This window comes from Stegodyphus dumicola, chromosome 1, assembly GCF_044657685.1.
Source record: "Stegodyphus dumicola isolate Sdum_Otavi_A_Nest chromosome 1, ASM4465768v1".
Lineage (NCBI taxonomy): Eukaryota > Metazoa > Arthropoda > Arachnida > Araneae > Eresidae > Stegodyphus > Stegodyphus dumicola.
Window position 1 is genome coordinate 6,258,753 of NC_140768.1, and position 21,925 is coordinate 6,280,677.

Below are 21,925 nucleotides of genomic sequence, written 5' to 3' on the forward strand. Positions count from 1 at the left end.
TCTATGTGTTCAACACTTCCTCCTACAATCAAAACACTAACGTGTTAAAATTCAACATACGAGACCTCTTAACACACCCTAATTTCAACTCTAGACCCTGAGGTACTATTCTAAAAGTGGCTAACTCTAAAGTGTAGCGTCAGAGAGCCTAACTACATCATTCAACCTTTAACACATATTCAGCATGATTTAATCTTTACAGTCACACGAATAACAAATTTTTTAACATTACTTTCACTTTTACCATATCACGGTATTTCTAAACATTCAAAATAACAGTTCACATGTATACAAGAACATATCAAGATGCCGTTAATTTTACACATTTGAAAACATACATTAGTAGTACATTGTTAACTTCTATTCTTTTCAAAGCAAGTGCCAATTCTTTCTACATTGAAATAATACTACATTTCAAAAAGTCTTTCAGACTAAAACTTCTTTCTTGTTAGAATGTTTTAAATAAAATTTATACAATAACTTTTTACAATATTTAAGTCTTTATACAACGCTATTATACATCAACTTTAGTTTTACGCGCGAGTAATTGAAAAACATAATAAGAAAATCGGTCACAACTCATTTCTCGCCCTTTTGGCGATAAAGGTAGACCTCGCATGAGGTAAAACTTCTTGAAATCTGCCACTTGCAGTAAGAATGAAAGATTAACTTAAGTTTGTAAAGTAACATAAAATTTTACTTATCTTTGTAATATTCAGACATCCTTTTCTGGGCCCAATCTTTAAAGGTGCTGCAGACCGTAGCTTGGTTGATCCTCCTTCTTGTACGGGCTCGCCCTTCAGTGCTTTCCTCTGGAAGCTTCCGTTTTTCACCACTACGGCCACCCTTGAACATCTTCCTTCTGTCCTCTGCTTGTGGTCTTGGCCGTTTGAAGGCAGCTGGTCTTGGTGGAACCGGGAAACTTCTGTCGTGATCCTGCTTGGACCTCGTTGTTGGCCGTTCAAATTTTTCTTGTACTTTTTCCTCCGCCGCTGATGGCCCTTCCGCAGTTCGGCGACTTTTGCTGCGGAGAGTTCTGTCGGATGAGTCAATCTTCCGTTTCACAGCCGGGTTATAGTTGCCGTCCTTTCTCCCGGTCTTTTCCACATACGTCGTCCTTCTCCCTTCTTCATTCTGGGGGTGTTCGTGAACTCTGTTTTTTGGACGGTGGAACGGCTTCTTTTTCTTTGTACCTTCAATTTTTCCGCGGGGCAATTTTCTTTTCACTTGCTTCTGTCTCTCATTGGCTTGCCCTTGTACTTGTCGTTTTCCCACCTCTGGAACTTGTACCTGCGGTGTCTGCCGTACCGGATCCTGCAAAAGATCTGAAAAGATTTGCATTTTATTACGATCGAAGTAGGGCTTGATTTGATCCATATTTGCGGAACAGGTTTCACCATTTCTTGCCTTTAACACTACAACAGCGTGAGTTATTTTTTCTATAACATATGGTCCTTCAAAGCGTGGAAAAAATTTGGCAGTTTTATCTTCTGGTGCTGAAGAAAGTGAATGCTTAATTTTTAGTACTTCATCCCCTACTTTATAAGTTACTCCCCGTCGTTTCAAGTCATAATACAATTTTTGTTTTCTTTGTGCTACTTCCGTATTCTTTTTTGCTTCTTTTATTAGTTTTTCTATATCACCCATTTTAAATTCTGGGCTCTTTGTTGCACATAAAATAGTTTATCTAACGGTGTTATAACCTTTCTGCCTAAAAATAACTCAGCAGGAGTTTTGCCCGTTGTATCATGTTTTGCGGTCCTAAGGGCGAAAGCAAATTCATTGACATAGTTATCCCAGCTTTTATGAAAATTTTTAACATAACTACGGATAATTTTCACTATATTTCTGTTGACCCGTTCCGCTATATTTGATTGCGGCCGATACGGGACCATTTTTAAATGACATATGACCAGTTTTGGGCACATGTCTTCAAATACATTACTTACAAATTGAGGACCATTATCCGATATAACTTTTAGGGGCGCCCCGTATTTTAAAATATATTTATTTAAAATAGAATCGGTAACTAATTTCGCGGAGGCTCGTTTTAAGGGAACAATTTCGGTCCATTTACTAAAATGATCAACTATAACAAGGAGATAGCGACTTTTGTTTAACTGACTTTTTGGGAAAGGGCCCAATAAATCGATGCCGATTATTTCATTTGGAAATTCGGATTTAATACTATTTAGAAACCCGGCCGGGCGGAAATTAATATAATTAACGGCTTGACATGGTGGGCAGGACTGGACATACGCCCTTGTTAACTTTTGCAGTTCAGGAAAGTAGACTGCCTCGCGTACGCGTTGAGTAGTTTTTCGAATACCAGCATGAGAAGCTAAAGGGCTGTCATGGAGCTCTTGCAGGATATTTAATCTAAGACTAGCTGGGATAACAGGTCGAAATTCGTTGTTGGAATTCGTAGTTTTTGTATAAAATAATAGACCATCTATTAGTTCGTAATGGGCCGCCCTATTTCTTATCGCCACAATATCTTGGTGGCTAAAATTTTCAGGATCCTTCAAATACTCATAAATGCTTCCAAACTCAGGATCCTTACCCAGTTCGGTTATTACAGTTTCTCGGGAATTTATTGTACACGCTGTCAGCATTGCAACTTTTACGGTATTACCCTGTTCGTCTAATTTAATTCGTGACAGGGCATCTGCTACGATATTTTCCTTTCCGGGGGTATGCTTGATTACCAGATTATATTCTTGCAGCTTGAGTGCCCATCTTATTAACCTTGGGGATAAATTTTTTCCAGAGTACAATCTAGTTACCGCCGCATGATCAGAATATACTGTTATCGGCGCCTTTCCAAAATAGACTCGGAACTTTTGCACTGCTAACAGAACTGCAAGTGCCTCTCTCTCGGTCGCGGAATAGTTTCTTTGTGTTTGATTTAAAGTTCGGCTAAAAAATGCCACTGGCTGCTGATTTTGCGAAAGTACCGCTCCTACCGCATAATCCGAAGCATCCGCTGAAATTTCTAAATTTTCATCCTTTTCAGGAAATTTCAACACAGGGGCTTGCGTTAATGCTTGTTTTAATTTTTCGAAAGCACTATTGGCTTCGGCCGTCCACGAGAATCTTGCCTTTTTCCTTTTTAATTTTAACAATGGCTCAGCGATAGCCGCAAAATCTTTTATAAAGGATCTATAATATGAACAAAGTCCTAGAAAAGAAGAGAGCTTCTTTGCCGTGTTTGGAGTCGGATACTTTTGTACAGCGATTATTTTTGATTCATCTGTCTCGATCCCTTTTTGCGATATTTTGTAACCTAAATATTTTAATTCAGGGGCTGCAAATTTGCATTTTTCGACATTAACTTTTAGACCGGCCTCATTTAATAAAGAAAACACCTGTCTTAAATCCTGTACATGTTGGTCTAGATTATCACTAGTAATAATGATATCGTCTAAATAGATAAATGTGGACTTTCCGAGAACAGGTCTTAACACAATGTCCATGCATCGCTGAAATGTTGCTGGGGCGCCTGAAAGGCCAAACGGCATTCGCAAAAATGCATAAGTGCCAGACTTGGTTATAAAAGCAGTCTTAGGCACGTCCTCAGGCCTGATCCCTATTTGAAAATAACCATTCGTTAAGTCTAAAGTTGTCATAAATTTGGTTGATTTTATGTTCCTTAAAATTTCTTCTATAATCGGTAACGGATATACCGGATATTTCGTTATGGAATTTAATTTACGGTAATCAATAGCGAATCTCCACCTTTTTGGATGCTCCAAAGGATAATCATTATTTTTCTTACATAAAACCACCGGACTAGCATAACTACTTGAGATAGGCGTTACGATCTTTTTACGTAGCATATCGGTAATATGCCATTCTATAATTTTTTCCTTATTCTTATCATACCGGTATGGTTTTTGACGAACCGGCAATGCATCTCCGGTGTCAATACTATGGTTAGTAACCTGGGTAAATCCTGGAATATCACTAAATAAGGAAGCAAATTCACTTACCACTTGTCGGATTCTATCTTGCTCGTCATTAGCCAGGTGGTCAAGATTTAACCTCGGCGGTTCAACCTTTTCTACACGCACTGGTTTCATCGTCAGCTTAAGAGACGCTTCATTAAAATCCAGTGTAGCTTGTGCGTCTGAAAGAAAGTCTATTCCTAGTATTAAGTGTGCTTGCAAATTCTTTACTATAAAAAACATCACCTTTACTTGTTCGTCCTTGATACGGATGTACAAAGGTACTTTACCTACGCACTTACATTGTTCTCCTTGCGCCGCTAATACTGTTGTATTATCCGCATTATATATGCGGTATTTGCGAAAATACTTTCTAAAAAAGACTTCTGCCACACAGGAACACTGCGCGCCGGTATCCAGGAGTGCGGTGGCCGGGATATTATTTACCAAGACTTCAATCTTCGGAAGAGTTAAATTTTTCACCATTACTGTATTTAACTTGTAGGAAGAGGGGTTTTCGTGGCCTTCGGATTTCCGCACCCTCTCGTCAGCAGAAATCCGTTTTAGTTTAAATTATTTTTTCTTTCGGTGCTTTCCTTCTTTCTCCACTGGCCTTGAGACTTTTTTCCTGGGTTGCTATTGAACTGTCGACGTTCGCCGGCTGTTTTTGAATGCTCGGGTTTCCTTGCCCACTGATTCGCTTTTTCTCCGTAGCCATGTGCTTGAGTTTGCTGTAGTCTTGGCGTACCAAACTGGTTTCGCTGTTGATATTGGCGTCTTCTTTCGACGTCCGCCGTTCTTCTACTTTCAAACTGGATTGCTAGCTCAAATAATTTTTCCAGTGTAGTCGGATTTCTCAATTCAATAAAGTCTTGCACTTGGGGTAGTAACCTCGGCAAAATCACTTGAATTATTTCAGGATCCGGACGGTTTCCATACAAGAGCTTGAAAACGTGAATTTTTCTTAAAATAAAACTGGAGAGGTTTTCCATTCTTTGTTGATATATACTGAAAAGTTCTGTTTCTAATTTCGCACGATCCCTTACAACAGGGAAGGCTTTTAGTAGGGCAGTCTTGAAATTTTCGTAGGTATAGGTGGGACTTCCTGCTTGACCCAAGAGACTTCTGCCGATACATTTGAACCAGTTAAGCGCTTGGCCCCTCAAAGCGCTGGTAGCTAAGGTAACTTTTTGAAACTCGTGCACGGGGTAGAGCATGAAGTGGTCATCCAATTTTTCCAAAAAACTGGTTACCTGTGAGTTTCCATTAAACGTTGCTTCTGGTTTCATCGAAGCGCGCATGGTCTGGACAATATACCCAAATCCTTCCAGGGCGGCAGCTGGCATTTCTGGATTCTGAGCTGTTTCTGCAGGCAGCACAGGTTCTTCTTGAAACTCGGCCATGGTTATTCTTCGTCGGGCGCCACTATCAGGTTCAATGTTTCTTCTAACCTTCTTCGGAAACATACAATGACCTGACTAGAACAGAGAGCTTACTAAAGCTATGTTCACTAATTGTAGTAAGTAGACAGGATACAGACGAAGGGTATACAAAACCCTTTATTTTTTTTCTTTATATACAATGACTTCCGTACTTCGGAATACAATGACCCTCCACTCGGGGTCTAACTTAAAAGATATCAAAATAAAACTAAACTCTAATTTAACTTTAGAATAAGATTGGCCTTATAATAACAGGAAGCGTATGTAGCACAGAGACTGTGAACACTACAATACGTTTAATTTATCAAGAGGATTAAAACCTCTGGCCTGGAAGGCAAAGTAGCAACTGCGTAACTTCTAAGGTAAGCGGCCTGCTTCGAACTCACGGCTTCCTCTCTTCTGCTTGGCAAAAAGGCCACACTTAAATACTTGGCGTTCGCCAGACAACTTTGCATAAACTCCTTCACGCTTATAATTCTGGCCGGAAGTAGAAAATAAGAAGTGATAGTAAAGATTTAAAATAAAATAAACGTTAGTAAAACTTAAGATCCTTACAAGCTTTCTATAAAAAAGAAATTCGATCAGCAAAAATAAACTGCTGGAAAAAATACATATCAAACAGCAACGACCCCTATGGTCCGATATACAAAATCTGCGTAAACTTTTCAAACCTTCACAAATAATAATCCCCCATTCAGTTTTACATACCTCAGGGTCAGAGGATGCTACTACAACTGCAATAGAAAAAAATTATGGAAGCCGTATTCCTAAACGACGATGCAGAAGGTGATACAACAGCTCAAAGATCGAGAAGAGAAAATACCCAACCTCCTTGCACACACGCTCCCTTCACAGAATTCGAAATTAATAATATTATTAAAAATCTACCAAAGAAAAAAGCTCCTGGTCCAGCCGGGATATAGATAACGTAATAATTTTTTAAAAGTAATAAACAAATACTTCCCTTCTCTTATCCCGGTACTAATAAACAAATGCCTACAATATGGTATTTTTCCATCCTGCTTCAAGATGGGACAGATAATTCTGTTCAACAAGAAAGGTCAAGATGCGTCCAATCCGAGCTCATATAGGCCAATAAGTCTTCTCCCAGCACTGGGAAAATTTTTTGAAAGATCCCTTGCGAGTCGCCTCAGACACCATTTAAGAAAATCAAATAGCATCAGTAACTTGCAATTTGGATTTACACGCAACAGAAGCACAATACATGCAATCAACGAAGCAATAATCCACATTTCTACAACAAAGCCCAAAATATGCATTCTGCTCTACTATGCCTAGACCTCAGAAAGGCTTTCGACTCACTCTGGTGGCCTGAGGTATTAGGCACACTTAAAGAAATCAAATGCCCGAAGAACCTATTTAAAGTATTCCAGAACTATTTTTCCAATAGAAAGAGCATAATGATAACCAACAGCAGAACCATCGAGAGAAACCACAAAAGAGGCTGTCCACAAGGCTCTTGTCTTAGTGCTGATTTCTGGAATTTAGCATTTAACAAAATAGTACAACATCAATGGTCAGACCACAGAAAGTGCATTGCATTTGCTGATGATGCAGCTTTTGTAATCAGTGGAAGTTCTAGACAAGTACTGGAGGCCAATGTTAATACCACTCTGGAAAAATTTAATGAACTTTGCAAGCACCAAAAACTAACAATATCACAGGAAAAATCTCAAGCCATGATATTTCATAAGCCTTCTAAAAAAAATAACTAGATTACCGAAATTACACATTGACAACTACAAAATCAAAATAGTCAAATTATTAAGATATCTTGGAATTACAATAGATAATAAACTTAACTTCATTGAGCACCTACAGCAAATTAAGAAGAAACCTCCAGTATAGCTAACAACCTGAAAAGAATGCAAGGTGTCGGATGGGGCTTAAACCCCCAGATACAAAAGCTGTTATAGAAAAGATAGCACTGTATGGTGCAGCGATATGGGCGTCACCAATAACGGTGAGAAAACAGAAGCAACTTCAATCCATCCAAAGGCCCTTTCTTTTAAATTATTCCCGTGCTTACAGAACAACCTCAAATGCTGCACTGTTTCAGCTCACCAACAGCATCCTCCTATTCTTTGTTGCAGAGCAGGAACATGCAAAGGCTTCAGTTCCTCAGCTAAGAAAAGACTGCAAAATTAAAAATGAGATAGTAGCTGCCAGCTCCTACACCTCACCGACTCATCCATATGAAAGACACCCAGCTAGCCGAAGTAATATGACACTATGCATAAGGCAGAATAGATACCAAGCATTATATCCAAAGATCTTAACTGATGATTATTACCACGTTACAAATCATTTACAAAAATGATTTGTAATGTGGGAACAACATGCCTGTTTCTAATGCAATATACAATGTCCTAAAATATGTTGCCTATACCCGCTACAATAGAGAACATCTTGAAATATGCACCTGGAAAACTATGTATATCGCAATGTATATCATGTAATTTAATCCCTTACTTGAGCTAATTTAACGCTGAAAGGTTAGGAGTACCGTTGATGCCGCCGCCGATGGCAGTACTTGTAGTGCTCACTGGAGTCACAATTTCCATCTCGACTCGAGGAATGATGCCAGAATTTTGTTAGTTTTCTAGATAGTGTGTGGGGCTAATACCTGCTTACTTAGGGTAAATATTAGGTGGCCTCCTCACTTCTACATAACATAACAAGTTACTCATTTGCAAGCCCATTCTACGTCCAGTTTTGTGTTATGCAAGTCCAGTTTGGGCATATACCAAGAAAACTAATAGGAAAAGATTACAAGTCTGCCAAAATACTGTTCTAGGACAAATTGTAAGTGCTGAATGGTATGTAAGGAATAAGAGAATACGTGAAGAGTTAGGCATTGAGTTACTGCGCACTCATTATTATAATTTAGCCAAAAAATGTCATGAAAGGCAGCAAAATATTGATAATCACAGTATTAAAATCTGTGATTACGACTATAACAGTTTGGAAATTATGGATAGGCCTATGGCCCAACTAAATGTATGGATCATGTAATATGCAACTCTAATAATTTGTCATATGTATTTATTTTCATTCCTCTTATGTGCTACACTTCGAATTTTCTGTCTGCATTCTCACTTTTGTGTATGTTATAGGTATATGTATATACAGGGTGTTCGGGATAAATTTGACAGTTTCGTAAGGAAAAAGAAAATCCGCTTTGTATCTATTAAATTTAATGAATTGATAAAAAAATTACAGGCAGAGTAAATTACAATACTATCAACAAGATTCCCTCAGAATAACCACCATTAGCAACGATCACAGCTTCAATCCTGCTTCGAAACCTCGAACAAGCTGATGCTACAGTCTCCCTGGGAAGGGCCTCAAAAACTGTTTTAATTTTATCCATTAACTGGGCTAGTGTATTACTGGAAGTGCGATTGGTGTCTTTTTCAACTGCGCCCCATACAAAATAATCCATGGGTTAAGGTCTGGGGAGTTTGGAGGCCAAACATTTGGACTGGTGAAGTCGTAGAAATTTTCAGACAACCATTTTTGACTTTTTGTGGTGGCTACAACCTCGTAGTCACCATTGCAAGTCTCTAGTTCATGCCTGATTGTTTTTACTGTATTCAGGGAGCGTTGGGCAGCAGTTATAATATCCTTATTTTGATGGCCGGAACGAATCCTCATGATGCAAGTTCCATGATTCAGGTGGGTTCCAGTCATCCATCCTTTCTGACATCTTGTATATGAATGAAGAAGGGTCCAAACTCTTAAGTGACGAGAAGTGTGTGTCAATACCTCCAACCTACGGAAAAATATAATCAATTATAAATATGTCAAATTTATCCCGAACACCCTGTAATTATTCCAAGTTCATGCCTTAGTATTTGATGTTTTATATTTGATAATTCTTTATGGATTCAATTTGTCTATGTTTGAACTACCTCATTCTTGTCACACTCACCAGTTCCTCAACTTTTCTGTTCGCACTAATTTAGCAGCAACTCCATTGTTATTAATACGTTAACAAGTATTCCTATCTGGCCTTAACAAAATTATTTAAAAGAAAAACTTATTCGATTTATCTTTCGGTTTTTCTATACCACCTTTCGAAATGATCAAACTGCTCTACAAGGGGTAGAGCCTAGGTACCCTGGTGTCTGAAACACCGTTCTACAGAGAGAAAAGAGGGCATTGAATATATTTCAACTAACCAGCATAAAAAAAATCCTAATGACTCTAAATCTGTTACGTGAGAACCCCCCGTCCCCAGCGACTTATCAACAAACGGGTAAAATTTTATACTTACCCAATTTATTTTAATAACCATCTACTGTAGTTTTAGCTTTAACCACTGCAGTGCGTAAAGTAAATTTGAGTAAGAAAGAATGAGCGTTTATTCCGTGATCTTGCTAAACCTAAGCCCAGTGTAAATTTGTAAAACTATGTATCTGAAATGAATGAAATTTGGTGAATCTTTACATTATGGTAACTTAGCGATTTTTTGGCGAAAATTTGGCGACCAACCCTGCTACACTAACCTGCTAGTTTTGTTTTGGATGCCATTTTGTTTTCACGAAGTAAAGGCATGTTTTTTTTTTTACTCAAAATTTTTTCCAACAATCTGCTAGCCGAATTACGCTTATACTAGCACTTTTATGGAACAAAAATGCTTAATTATGACGAAGATTAGGTGCAAAATTGGTCGAAAGTGCAGAATCGCGCACTGCTTTGCGCATTTTTAAGAATTGCACATACGCGGTATCCATGTACACGTCGACCTATTTTCACTTAAAAAAAGACCCAGAATTGCACAAAAATGGCATTGCGCACACTCTTGACTTTATCTATGTACGCATCGACCTATTTTCACTTAAAAAGTCAAAGAAAATTGACAAAAATCCAATTCTTCTTCTTACTCTTGTGAAAAGCGCCAAACAAATAAGTGGGCGATTCTGCACTTTAGCAGCGAAATTGTTTCTAAGTGCTTATTAGCTAAAATCACGATCGGAATATTCCGGAAAATGTCACATGACATGTCTCATGATCTCTCATTTCTCTGAGACAAAATAATCTGTGATTCGAACTGTGTACTTCTCAGATTATTGCTTAAGTCCTAGCTTTTATCGCCTTACCAAAATGTCGCCAAACTACCTGTTACCATATTCTAAAGATTAGCCTGAAATTTATAAATTTGATAGTTATGTATCATAATTTTCAGGTATTAACATGAAACATTTTTATAAAAATCCTCGTGCTGTTCCAGGAAAGACAAGGTTTTCTACAGATTTAACTGTTTTCCCGATTTGAGGCTTTAAATTTTTATCATATATAAATTTTAGTAAACTTAGAGCTTTAAATCTAGAAGAGATCTTCTACCAAATGTTTAAAAGTATTACATAATGTTGTAATTAGACGTTGTCCAGTCAGATAAAACAAGACTGAATTAATCAAAACGTTTTGAAAATTAAACGAAATGAATACTGAATGAAGTTTGTTTTGTTGTATAGTAAAATTTTAAGATTCTGCTTTTGAGATCTACAAGGCAGCGTTTTCATGATAAAAATTTAAGCGTTTTCATGATTTCATGATTTGTTTCAAAACAAGCTGAATAAGCTGATAAGACAGTTATCTTTTATTACACTTATCCAGAACTGCTTGAAAATCTCGAATTTCTTCACCGTCATCACATTTAATTTTTTTTATTGCTGAATCATTTGAGTAAGTTTGGAATTATAAATTACTATTTTAGAATTCTCTCCGATTCATCAGACGACTGATGTAACGGTTCAAGGCTGGCCAGCGTTTTTCCTGCGTTTCCTCCCTCAAGGATGAAGCCGCCATCTGCCGGTACGCGGAAGAAGCTTAATTATACTATAAATGTATGGATGGATAGCTAAAAAAAGGGCGATATATAGGCAATAAAATAATGTATCGGTCTGAGATTTTTTTTCGCGATCAAGTAAGTTCAGAAAACGTTTCATTAAACAGCATTTTTCAACTGTTTCAGACTGGAATCTAACATAACTTAATTCAACCAACAGGGATTTCTTAATTTAAGATTCAGTTTTTAGAGAAATTTTATGAGCAGATTCATTCATGAACGTGATAGTTTACATCAGATCCTTGGCTTAATTCCAGTTTTCGTGTTTCTTACGTCATCGAAAGCTATTTTTACATCTTTGCGTCAACCAGTCTAGTCGTTGGTTGCGCGAGATAAGGTTTCTTAAACATGACAAGGAGACGTGAAAATAATAATTCTTCGATCTGCTCATCTATGTATTTGATTAACAGACACAGAGTAAAAATGAACATACACTGGTTATCATAAATTAAGGATTAGCACATGTATAAAATGAACAAATTGAAGGTACAGTTTGCTAAAGGAAAAACACCTTCAATATGGAATATGGTCGCCTCTAGAAGCAATACAGCACATACAGTGATGTGTGATGCTTTCAATTATGCGGTCTATCAGTTCCATAGTAAGCGAGAGCCATTGCTCTTTCAAAGCAGTTGCAAGCGCGACAAGGGTCTGAGGGGGCGGATTGAGAGCAGCTAGACGTCTCCCTAAAGCATCCCAAACGTGCTCGATAGGATTCAAGTCCGGGGATGGAGCTGGACACTCCATGCTCATAATTGTTTCCTGTTAAAGATAATCATTTACTATGCGAGCCCTGTGTGGTCTTGGGTTCGCGTCCTGTAACAGGAAAGCATCACCTATTGCCCCGGCATATGGGCGCACATAAACATCAATGATGTCATCTCTATAGATCTGAGCATTCACGCTTCCCCTTGGAAAGACATGGTTGTCTGTGCGTCCACCCAAAGAGATGCCACCCCAAACACAGACACAGAACCTTCCGTATACATCTCTTTAACGAATGTTTGACAGATGATAACAGGTTCCAGGTTCTCTCCATATCAAATAACGCCTACTATCGCTTTCTAGACTAAACCTGGACTGATCCGTAAAGAGCATAGCCCTCCACTGATCAGGCGTCCAGTGGACATGTTGTCGTACCTACTGCAAACGGTCCTTCGTATGGCGTGACGTGAGCGGCACGCAAATGGCTGGTCGTCTCGCATACAGACCACCTTCGTGAAGCCTTCTAGGCACAGTTGACGTTGACACCAACCTTCCGGTGGCTGCAGCAAGGAAGTATCTAAGAAGAGTCGGAGTAGCGGTTCTATTCCTGAGTGCACATAATGTCAAATATCGGTCATCGGCGCTCGCCGTAGCAGTTGGCTGTCCTTGGCTTAACCTCCTGGATGCCGAATCTGTGGTTTGAAATCGGCTCAAAAATCTATGAACCACAGAAGGACTCATATTTAGCCATCTGGCCACTTCTGTTTGTATTTATCTTGCCTCTAGTCTCCCAATGGCTTTCCATCGTAGTCCTGCAGGCAAATGGTGCCTGGAGGTCATTGTTACCAATTGGCTATCTCACATTTCTGATGTCACTATCACAGTAAAATATGTGGGCTTGCTCTCAAACATGGACTTTTATTCTCCTCGCAGATGACGTATTCCGAGTGCAGCGCTACTAATTTGCATATTGCAGTTTTACTCAGCTACTCTTACTTGGCAACATATTCCAATTTTACACGATTTGGCTTATTTTTGAGGGAGATATCCCTACTTTTGTGATTTTACCTTAATTTATGATAACTAGTGTATGATGATGACGACGGGTGAAGTTGCCAGTCTACGTGGTTCAGTTTATCAGTATAAAAATGGGCATGTATCCTGGAAGCATTTGATTACTGCAACTCCAGTCAATACCTAGGAGAATACAATGTTTCTTTGTCATATTCCTGCCCATTCTTATAAACGGTGAGATTATCGAATACATTATACGTTTCGTCGTAACATAGCCATCAGTTGGATTCTCCGTCAACACCTTTTTCGTCTTCTCAAACAATTTTCACTTGTTAGTTTAAGGGAACTCGTATACCTTAAAACCCGTAATATCTTCGAATATGTGACTCTTCCAACAATTGGGATAACTTATTTATTTTAAAAGCAATTACTTCCAACTTTTTACAGCTGACTATATAATATAGCTGCTTTCTGAAATAGTAATCAAAGTTTGTGTTGCTACAAATATTTTTATAATTTAATCCGCTTTGTGACAAAGTTTTTCGTCATGTTTCCACCTTGCGCGCAAAGTTTAAAACACTCTGTTGCATAATTTAATTCCATACTTTATATATAGCTTTTATAACGTTTAGAAACTACTGTGAACCAAAAATTCTAAGAATTTCATGTTAAACTTTTATTTTACTTAGAGTTGAGTTTATAAAATGTATTTTATTAAAAAAAATCTGTAATGTTTTCGTGCATAAAATTTTTTAATATTAAAATGTTCATCAGATTTTTAGTTCAGTTAGAAAATAGTGCCCATATAAAGAATTCTATCCAATTTCAAGTATGTACCATTTTCGAAATATCATGCGCGTAAAGTGGAAACATGACGAAAAAATTTTGTCACAAAACGGACTAAATTGCGAAAATATTTGTGGCAACACAATCTTTCTGGTTACTAGTTTCCAAAGCAGCTATATTATGCAGTCAGCTGTAAAAATTTGGAAGTAATTGCTTTTAAAATAAATAAAATATCCCAATTCTTGCAACAGTCACATATTCGAAGATCATAAGGGGTTTAAGGTGTATGAGCCCCCTTAACCGTTAGTGCATGTAGTCAGGAATCCAACCACCGATCATACATCTGATCGGAAAGATAGATATAAAAGGAATGTTCCGTGAGAGAAATGAGATAATTATGCAAATCATGAAAACACTGTGTATTAACTTAATTGGAATTTGAAATATTTAACCATATTTTTCCCCGAAATAATTAAACACTAATAGTTTGGTCTGTAGTTTGAATTTCGGGAAAGGGCTGGCTGCGTGGACTTTTTCGTGGTTTCCCCCACGTATAACGTGTATATGAGTCAGTTTCCTTTACAAAGTCTTCCCCGAAGGTATCTCTTCCTTATAGCCCTCGAGTGCTTTGCCGAAATCACATAAATTAAATCAAACCCCTAAATAATTTGTAGATTCGTGGTTTGGGCTATTTTAGTCTTGCTTAAAAATTCTTTCTAAATTCCATAAAATAATTCATTAACTATTGAGCAAGATGTTTTTTGCAAAATAAAACTTTAAGCGATTGGGAAAAGGAAAGTATAAATGTATGTGAGGTCATAACGAGGTTAATGTCGTTATTTACATTTTGATGATGTTTCGTAAGTAAACCCATAGCCTTAAGCAAGTTCAAGTTAATGTTAAAAACAACAGGTAATGAAAACGAAATGCAATTATCGTAATTGAAACGTTTAATAATAATTATCTGAAAGTATCTGATATGAAGGAAAACTGGTATGTAAAGTAGCTATCTTTTTTATTAAAATTAGCATGTATTTCAACATGAGTCGTAAGTGAGCAATCTGAAGAAAAAAAAAAAAAAATAAAGCTGTCTAACTAGAATACCTCATGCTCATTTTTTTTCCTGGCCTTCAAATCTTTTTACTCCAGCAAAAGGTTTGATCGAACAATTATTATGCAATTAATTGCTATCATTTCGCTCTCCTTTATTGGCAAATGTTATTGACTTTAAAATGGTTTGTTTTTCACCTCCGAAGAGAAAATTAGTATTCTTAATATTTGCGATACCATTATTTTATTTCTTTATTTATTTATTCATTTATTTATTTTACATTTCATTTGACAGAACTCTGAAATCTTTGAGGCGACTTAATGTTTCTTTGCGAGATAATATATGTAGTATCTTGTTGAAGAAGTTGAAATGTTGGGAAGAAATAATATTAATTCTTAACCTGTTTCAATTTAGAAGAAAAGAAGTATTTTGACGTTTCAGTTCGTGTCCTTGCATGTTTGAAATGCATTTCAAACCGTAATGGGGGGGGGAGGGCAGCAGCAAAGCTACATATAGGGAGGATTAGGCAATACCCTAAGGGGCCACGCGTTTTAAAGGCACATTGCGCTTTGGTTTTTGAATATTCGAAGAGTAATAATAAGTTTATAATTGTGCTAAATTCATCTTTGATATTTTGTATTTTATACGCAGAGATTTAAATTTTGCGAATAGATTGTGTTATAGTGAATAAATGATGTTGTTAATTATAAAAAAGCTTCACAGCTCATTTTTAAATAATATAAATATTGCAAATAAAAGTGAATGCACAGCAACCTGTCTTGTTTGTTATGAATTTCACTGCATGTATGTTTGTATGAATTCCACGTATCGACCCGTATCAAACAAACACGCATGCGCAAACTAGCCTGTTTTGTTTGTGGCAGTCAGTTTGTATTTGCTTTTATTTATTTTTTATATTTGAGCATAAGAATGTTTTACACACCAAAAAATTGGTATCGCAAATAAATAAATGGTTTTGGTCTAATTGCCGTATACGCATTTGATAAAAGAAAGAACCGACCACCACTATGAGAGCTCCCGACCAAAGGAATAAACCAAGCAGGATAAAGCTCTCATAGCGGATTGTCATCCACCACTAGCTACCGCCACAACCAGGTCTGAACCGGCAGATCAGCGGCATTTATTGATCACAAAAATTTAGATATTTACAGAGAGTAGTCATAGAGAGAGTACATAGCAATTGTAGCAAGGCTTGCTGCGAATACATTCATAAAAGTCACTGTTACAAGTATGTCCATAGTCCACAGTATATATAGTCAAATTGAGGTCATAGTCAATATTTAGAGTTCATTGTCATAATTTGTAGTCCAGAGTTCATAATCATAAGTCATTGTCATAGTAGTTCATTATCATAACATTAGTAGAACGATATCATAGTTATATACATTTGCAAGAATAAGAATATGCATGATAGGATGACCAGACATCAATTCGGAACATTGGTTACCATAAAATATGTATACAGTGGCAATAAATGAGAATATAATGAGAAACACAAATGTACAGGCATAAGTACAAAAACAGGAATATAAAGTATACAAAACAATACAGGAATACCAAAATATATAATATAATGCTTTGAATATACAATATAATAAATATACTATATACAATATAAGATATAATACAATATAATAGAATAATAAACAACAATAAATAACTCTATATACAATATATACAAAAACATTACACAGCTTACAATGCAATATAGTCAGATAATATTATATCAAACGTAGAGTATGGAGACTATATTTACAAAAATACTAAAGTATACAATACAATATAATAGAGTAATAAACAACAATAAATAACTTTATATACAATATATACAATAACATTGCACAACACACAATGCAACACATTCATTATACAATAGATAGTTATCAAATATAGAATATGGAGACTATATAGAAAGAATATACTATTAATTGGAAAAGATATGTGTAAATGGTGTTAACATATGTAATGTGAAGAACATGAAGGAGACACTTAGCTTGTAAATGTAAATGTGTACAGGCTGTTACAGATGTCAATGATGTGCTGAAGTTTATTGATGGACAATGGATTATTTAAGAGATATTGAGCCCACTGCTGCCAGTGCTGCGTAAGAGGTCTCTTGAAATGAAATTGATTGGTGTGCACACAGTCAAAGGCGAAATGATCCGGAGATCCGAGAATGCCACAGTTGCAGATGTCTGTCGTTCGAATGTGAAATCTATGTAAGTACGTTGGAAATGGTCCATGTCCTGTGAAAAAGGCAGCTTGGGAGAAGTTTGAAAGAATCATCTTTGCTGAGACTTTTGGAAAGAAAAGATAGGTACGTCGTCCAGTACTAGCAGAGGATCAGCTCTGCTGCCAACGTTCCATAAGTTTAGCTATGGCAATTGACTTCAAATAAGAGGCTGGATAGGCTATTGAATATTCCACTAAATGAACTCCCTGAGCAGCCTCTTTAGCTATAGAGTCTGCATGTTCATTGCCCAAAACCCCGCTGTGTCCAGGGACCCATTGGAGAATGGGACGGTAATTAGAGGGCATTTGAAGAAGTTGCTGAATAATATGGACCAGCGAGCTAGTAGGATGCATGTTTTGTAAGGCTTCAAGACTGGATTTAGAGTCCGTATAAATGATGGTGCGAGCAGTAAATTTAGAAGCTAGGTCTATTGCTTTTTTAATGGCAACAAGTTCTGCTTGATAGACGGAGTTTTTACTGTTCATTCTTTTTCTCCAAGTGCGTGTTAGTGTGCCATTCACATACAAACAGAGGCCGCAACCTGTACCTGTCGGAGAACGAGGTCCATCAGTATAAATCTCAATGTTGAAGTTAGGCAGAAGCTGTTGAGAGGATGTGAAGATAGAATCAGGCAGATCAAATTCGGCAGGATGGCAGAGTGGTTTGGAGGGCCGATGTTCAAAGTCTGTTGTAGAAACGTGGCAGTACCATAACTCGGCATCACGTTGAAGGTGTAGGATTCTTGAAAGAAAAGCCTCTTTCTCTGCAGTGAGATCAAGAGGCGGAACACCAGCTAGAACCATTAAGGCCTGATCTGAAGTAGTACGATAGGATCGTGTAATTTTCAATAGGAAGAGACGTTGCATGGATATCAACATTCTACGCTCATGCTTAGTGAGGTGACAGGCCCAGATACCTGAGCAGTATAATTTTATCTTTTCAATCACTGCATGGTACCATTGTTTGAGCATGATTGATCTGATACCCCAACTTTTGGCAGTTGTCCTTAACATGTGCTGATGTATAATCTTGACCTCTAAGTTGATCTGTCGGATGTGTGGTAACCAAGAGAGTCTGTTATTGATTGTGACACCTAGATATTTCAGATCTTGAGCATAGCGAATAGAAGCACCTTGAATACGTAATGGTGGATTTCGGCCCAAGATACCACGTGCTGCAATCAGGAGTGCTTGTGATTTAGCTGTGGATATTGTGATTTTATGTTGGCGGGCCCAGTCTGCAACGACATCCAGAGCGGCCTGTGCAGAATGTCCAATACGCGAGCGTCCTTTAACAATTAGAAAAAAAGTCATTAGCGTAAGCTATTGAGGTGCAGTTATTGAGCTTCTGAAGAGCATTAAGCAGAGAATTAGCAACAATGATCCATAGAAAAAGAAAGAACCAGAACAGCTAAATGCCCGCGTCCTATGACAGCCTGCTATATAACATAGTTTTGCAAACTCTTAAGAACAGCTTCATGAATTGTCGGCTGAAAAACTGAAGATAAGAAACATTAAAATGATTGTAACAACTGATAAAATATTCTATGTATTATTAGTTAAAAGACATAAGGAAAAACAAAAGAATGGGACCTAAAAACAGAAAGAAACGCAAAACAGGCAGGGAAAAAAGAACCTCCCAAAATTAGACAAATTTATCGTAATAACAAGAAAAGATTCTTCGGTAGATATTGTCTGAGCCTGAACAAAAAAATCTGATATGTACGTCCTTGTACAGAATATTAAATTATACGCAATTTGTCTGCATTTCATTTAAACATATCGAATTAACGGTTAACGAATTTTGAATTTAAGTTAACGAATTTTGAATACTTCATCGACAGCGCATAAATCACAATGAATAAATGCACTCGTAGCGACACTTTACGTTACGTTCACTTAACAGTATTAACATTCATTTTATAATTCAGAATGCACACAATTTATGTCATCTGAAGAATGACCACAAGTTCTATTCAAATACTATAATAAATCTAAAACGATGTATAAAAGAAATTAAATAAATAAGAAAGAAATAGTTTTTCGCAGATGATTCAACAGCGCTTACCTAATGCACATGCGCTACTAATTCAGTTCTCACTTATCGGCAAAGCAAAAACACATAAAAATTCAAAATATTTTCGTTAAAATTTGAAAGTTGTACGATTAAAACCAAATACAGTTAAAACAATAATAATAATAAAAAAAAACAATTTTTACAATTAAAATTACAGTTTCTACGCCAAAACAAGCTAATAACTTAAATGCTAATTCCAGAATGAATTAAGCATAATTTAATTCGCAATAACAAAAGAAGACGTTAATTTGCTGTTGCGAAACTTAGTTTCTCTAGATTGGCAATAAAACCACTATTCTGTTAAGTTTCAAATGTAAACAAACATGGCAGCCATGGTTAATCAGAAATTAGGCTTAGCTACACTTAACTTTTAAATTACTGATAATTCCACTATTATTGCATGCAGGTTAACTAAAGGCATAAAACTCTTAACCAGAACACCATAATTCAATCATTTTTAAAGCAAAAAAGGCACAAATTACAAACATAAGAATAAAGAAACTGAGCTCACTGACATGAGTAACAGAGTGGATATAGATATATATTAAAGTAGAAAGATAACATGAACAAGAGAGACCTTAGTGGTCAAGAATTTTGCGCATTCAGATGCAAAATTTTAAAAATATTTGCAAAGAAGAGGAAAGTTTTTTATTTTGATGTTATCTCGTTTTGTAAATTTTACATTAAGTTTTTACGCGAAAACTTAGACTTCTTTAGTATTGTTAGTTGTTTTTACATGATGTAACTATTTTATACAAGAACTGCAGTGTCAAATGTACTTTTTAGCGATAGCTTTTAAACATTCCTCTTCTTTGCAAATATATATATATATATATATATATATATTTGTAATAATAAAATTCCATAGTCAAGAATACACTTAAAATTCTAACTGTATGTTCTTTTCATTTTTAATGGCGACGGTCTCTTATTTGAAAGTACGTGGAATTAAATCCACAGCCCCGTAGTCAAGTTGTTTTTCCCGCCTTTTGTACACGTACAGTTATAGAATGTTCTGGAAATATTTAAAGCGAACTGGATTGGCTGACGAGGCTGACGTCATTTCTTGGAAGCTCCGCCTTTCCAGAGGCTATAAAAGGACTCGCAAAGGAATATCGGGGGCTTTTCTTAAATGTCACGATGCAGTAAACTTCATACAAAAAGTTATTAGTAATTCTTTTTTATTTACTCCGGAGATCAGATTTCTGTAATTGCTATTTCCCCTGAAATATAATAAATGGATCCTGTTTTTTAAACTTACCGTCTGATAATTTAAGCTACGACTACATCTATGATTCTTCACCAATCTATTTATTCCGGACAGAAGCTGGTACATCACACACACATATATATATATATTTATATATATACTTATATAGTTTGATGCGGCCGATTGCAACAAAAATTACTGTAAATTATTGAGTACTGCATACCGCAAATACTGGCTGTGCTAGTCGTTGACGTTTGGGTATTAGAGATTGGACAAATTTAACTGTTAGAATTAACAGATTACAAATTTATTGTCTTTATTTATTGGCTTTTTACAAAACTTTAAACGATATTAAAATGTTTATGCCTTCAAAATAAAAAATTCTTAGAACTAACATTTGTTAACATTTTTTATTTTTGTATATTGTATGTTGTCGCCAATAAAGTCTGCTTGGCGAGATTTGCGCCGGCGAAATGGAAAAGTACCAAAAACAAATTATGAGTTCGAATGCAAAATTCGAATTATTATGTGAAAATTTATATTTTTTTAATTACAAATGCATTGATTTTCAGATTTTATTTAATTAGTAGTGCAGGTTTTATTTAACCAACTGTGCAGCATTTTTGTAGACTATTATGGAGGTTTTTCATACTTTTTTGTACCATGAAAATTTATATTTTTAAAATTACAAATGCATTAATTTTCACATTTTATTTAACTAGCAGTGCAGGTTTTATTTAACGAACTGTGCAGCATTTTTGTAGACTATTATGGAGGTTTTTCATACTTTTTTGTACCATGTGGATTAGTATAGGTTTAATTGCGTTCTATACTGTTGCTCTGAGTTCATCATTATTCTCAAATTCTTTTATGCACGCTTGAGGCAGCCTAAAGAAATTCAGTCGTAGCTGGACAAGTCCAAAGAGCATTCAGATCATTGATTATTTCCTTCTTCTAGACATCATAAACCTGAAAATATTTCCTTAAGCTTAGAAACCTATCTTAGACAGTATACAATGCTGTCGGGAACAACTGAAAAATAGGTTCTCAATAAATAAGAAGCCGAAGGAAATAATGATACTTTTAAAAATAACAAATGGCGTTGTATAAACCATCGTTTCGTAGAATAGATAAATATTTGAGATGCTGTTAGTGTGGTTGGTTTCAATCTAAGTTTTATCAGATAAGGCGCAGACTTTTATGAAAGCAATCTCAACGATATGGATGTTAAGGTTTCGTAAAAATAAGATTTGACTTTTATGTATTCCCTGTAAAATACAAATTCCGATTGATAAAATATCCACAATTTTACTCTAATTCGTCGATGTACAAGCTTCATATCTCCAGCTGCTAAATTTCTGGATATAGTCGAGAACGAATTGAATGACTTAGGTTCCATGCTTACTATTGCTTTAAATTCAAACGAAAACAAATTTAGAATTCTTCAACGACATTTAAATGCACACTCACACACAAAAGACATTTCTTATTTTGGGAGACAAGTGATTAATCTATCGGTAAAATAAGATTAGTGTTTAAATTTGCAGCTGGTCTTTTCTTTTTAA

General features: G+C 36.2%; 2 protein-coding genes across 4 annotated transcripts in view; one reads left to right on the forward strand and one right to left on the reverse strand.

The window, feature by feature from the left end:
• Window positions 1–21,925, forward strand: part of LOC118192340 (ATP-dependent translocase ABCB1-like) — a 209,882-nt gene that overhangs the window by 39,209 nt on the left and 148,748 nt on the right. The window lies entirely within an intron of this gene.
• Window positions 8,600–21,925, reverse strand: part of LOC146999037 (uncharacterized) — a 52,782-nt gene continuing 39,456 nt past the window's right edge. Inside the window, exon 2 of the mRNA XM_085812463.1 lies at window positions 8,600–9,185. Coding sequence (XP_085668589.1) covers window positions 8,792–9,185 — 394 coding nt within the window. The 3' untranslated portion in view covers window positions 8,600–8,791. The remainder of the gene's footprint in view (window positions 9,186–21,925) is intronic.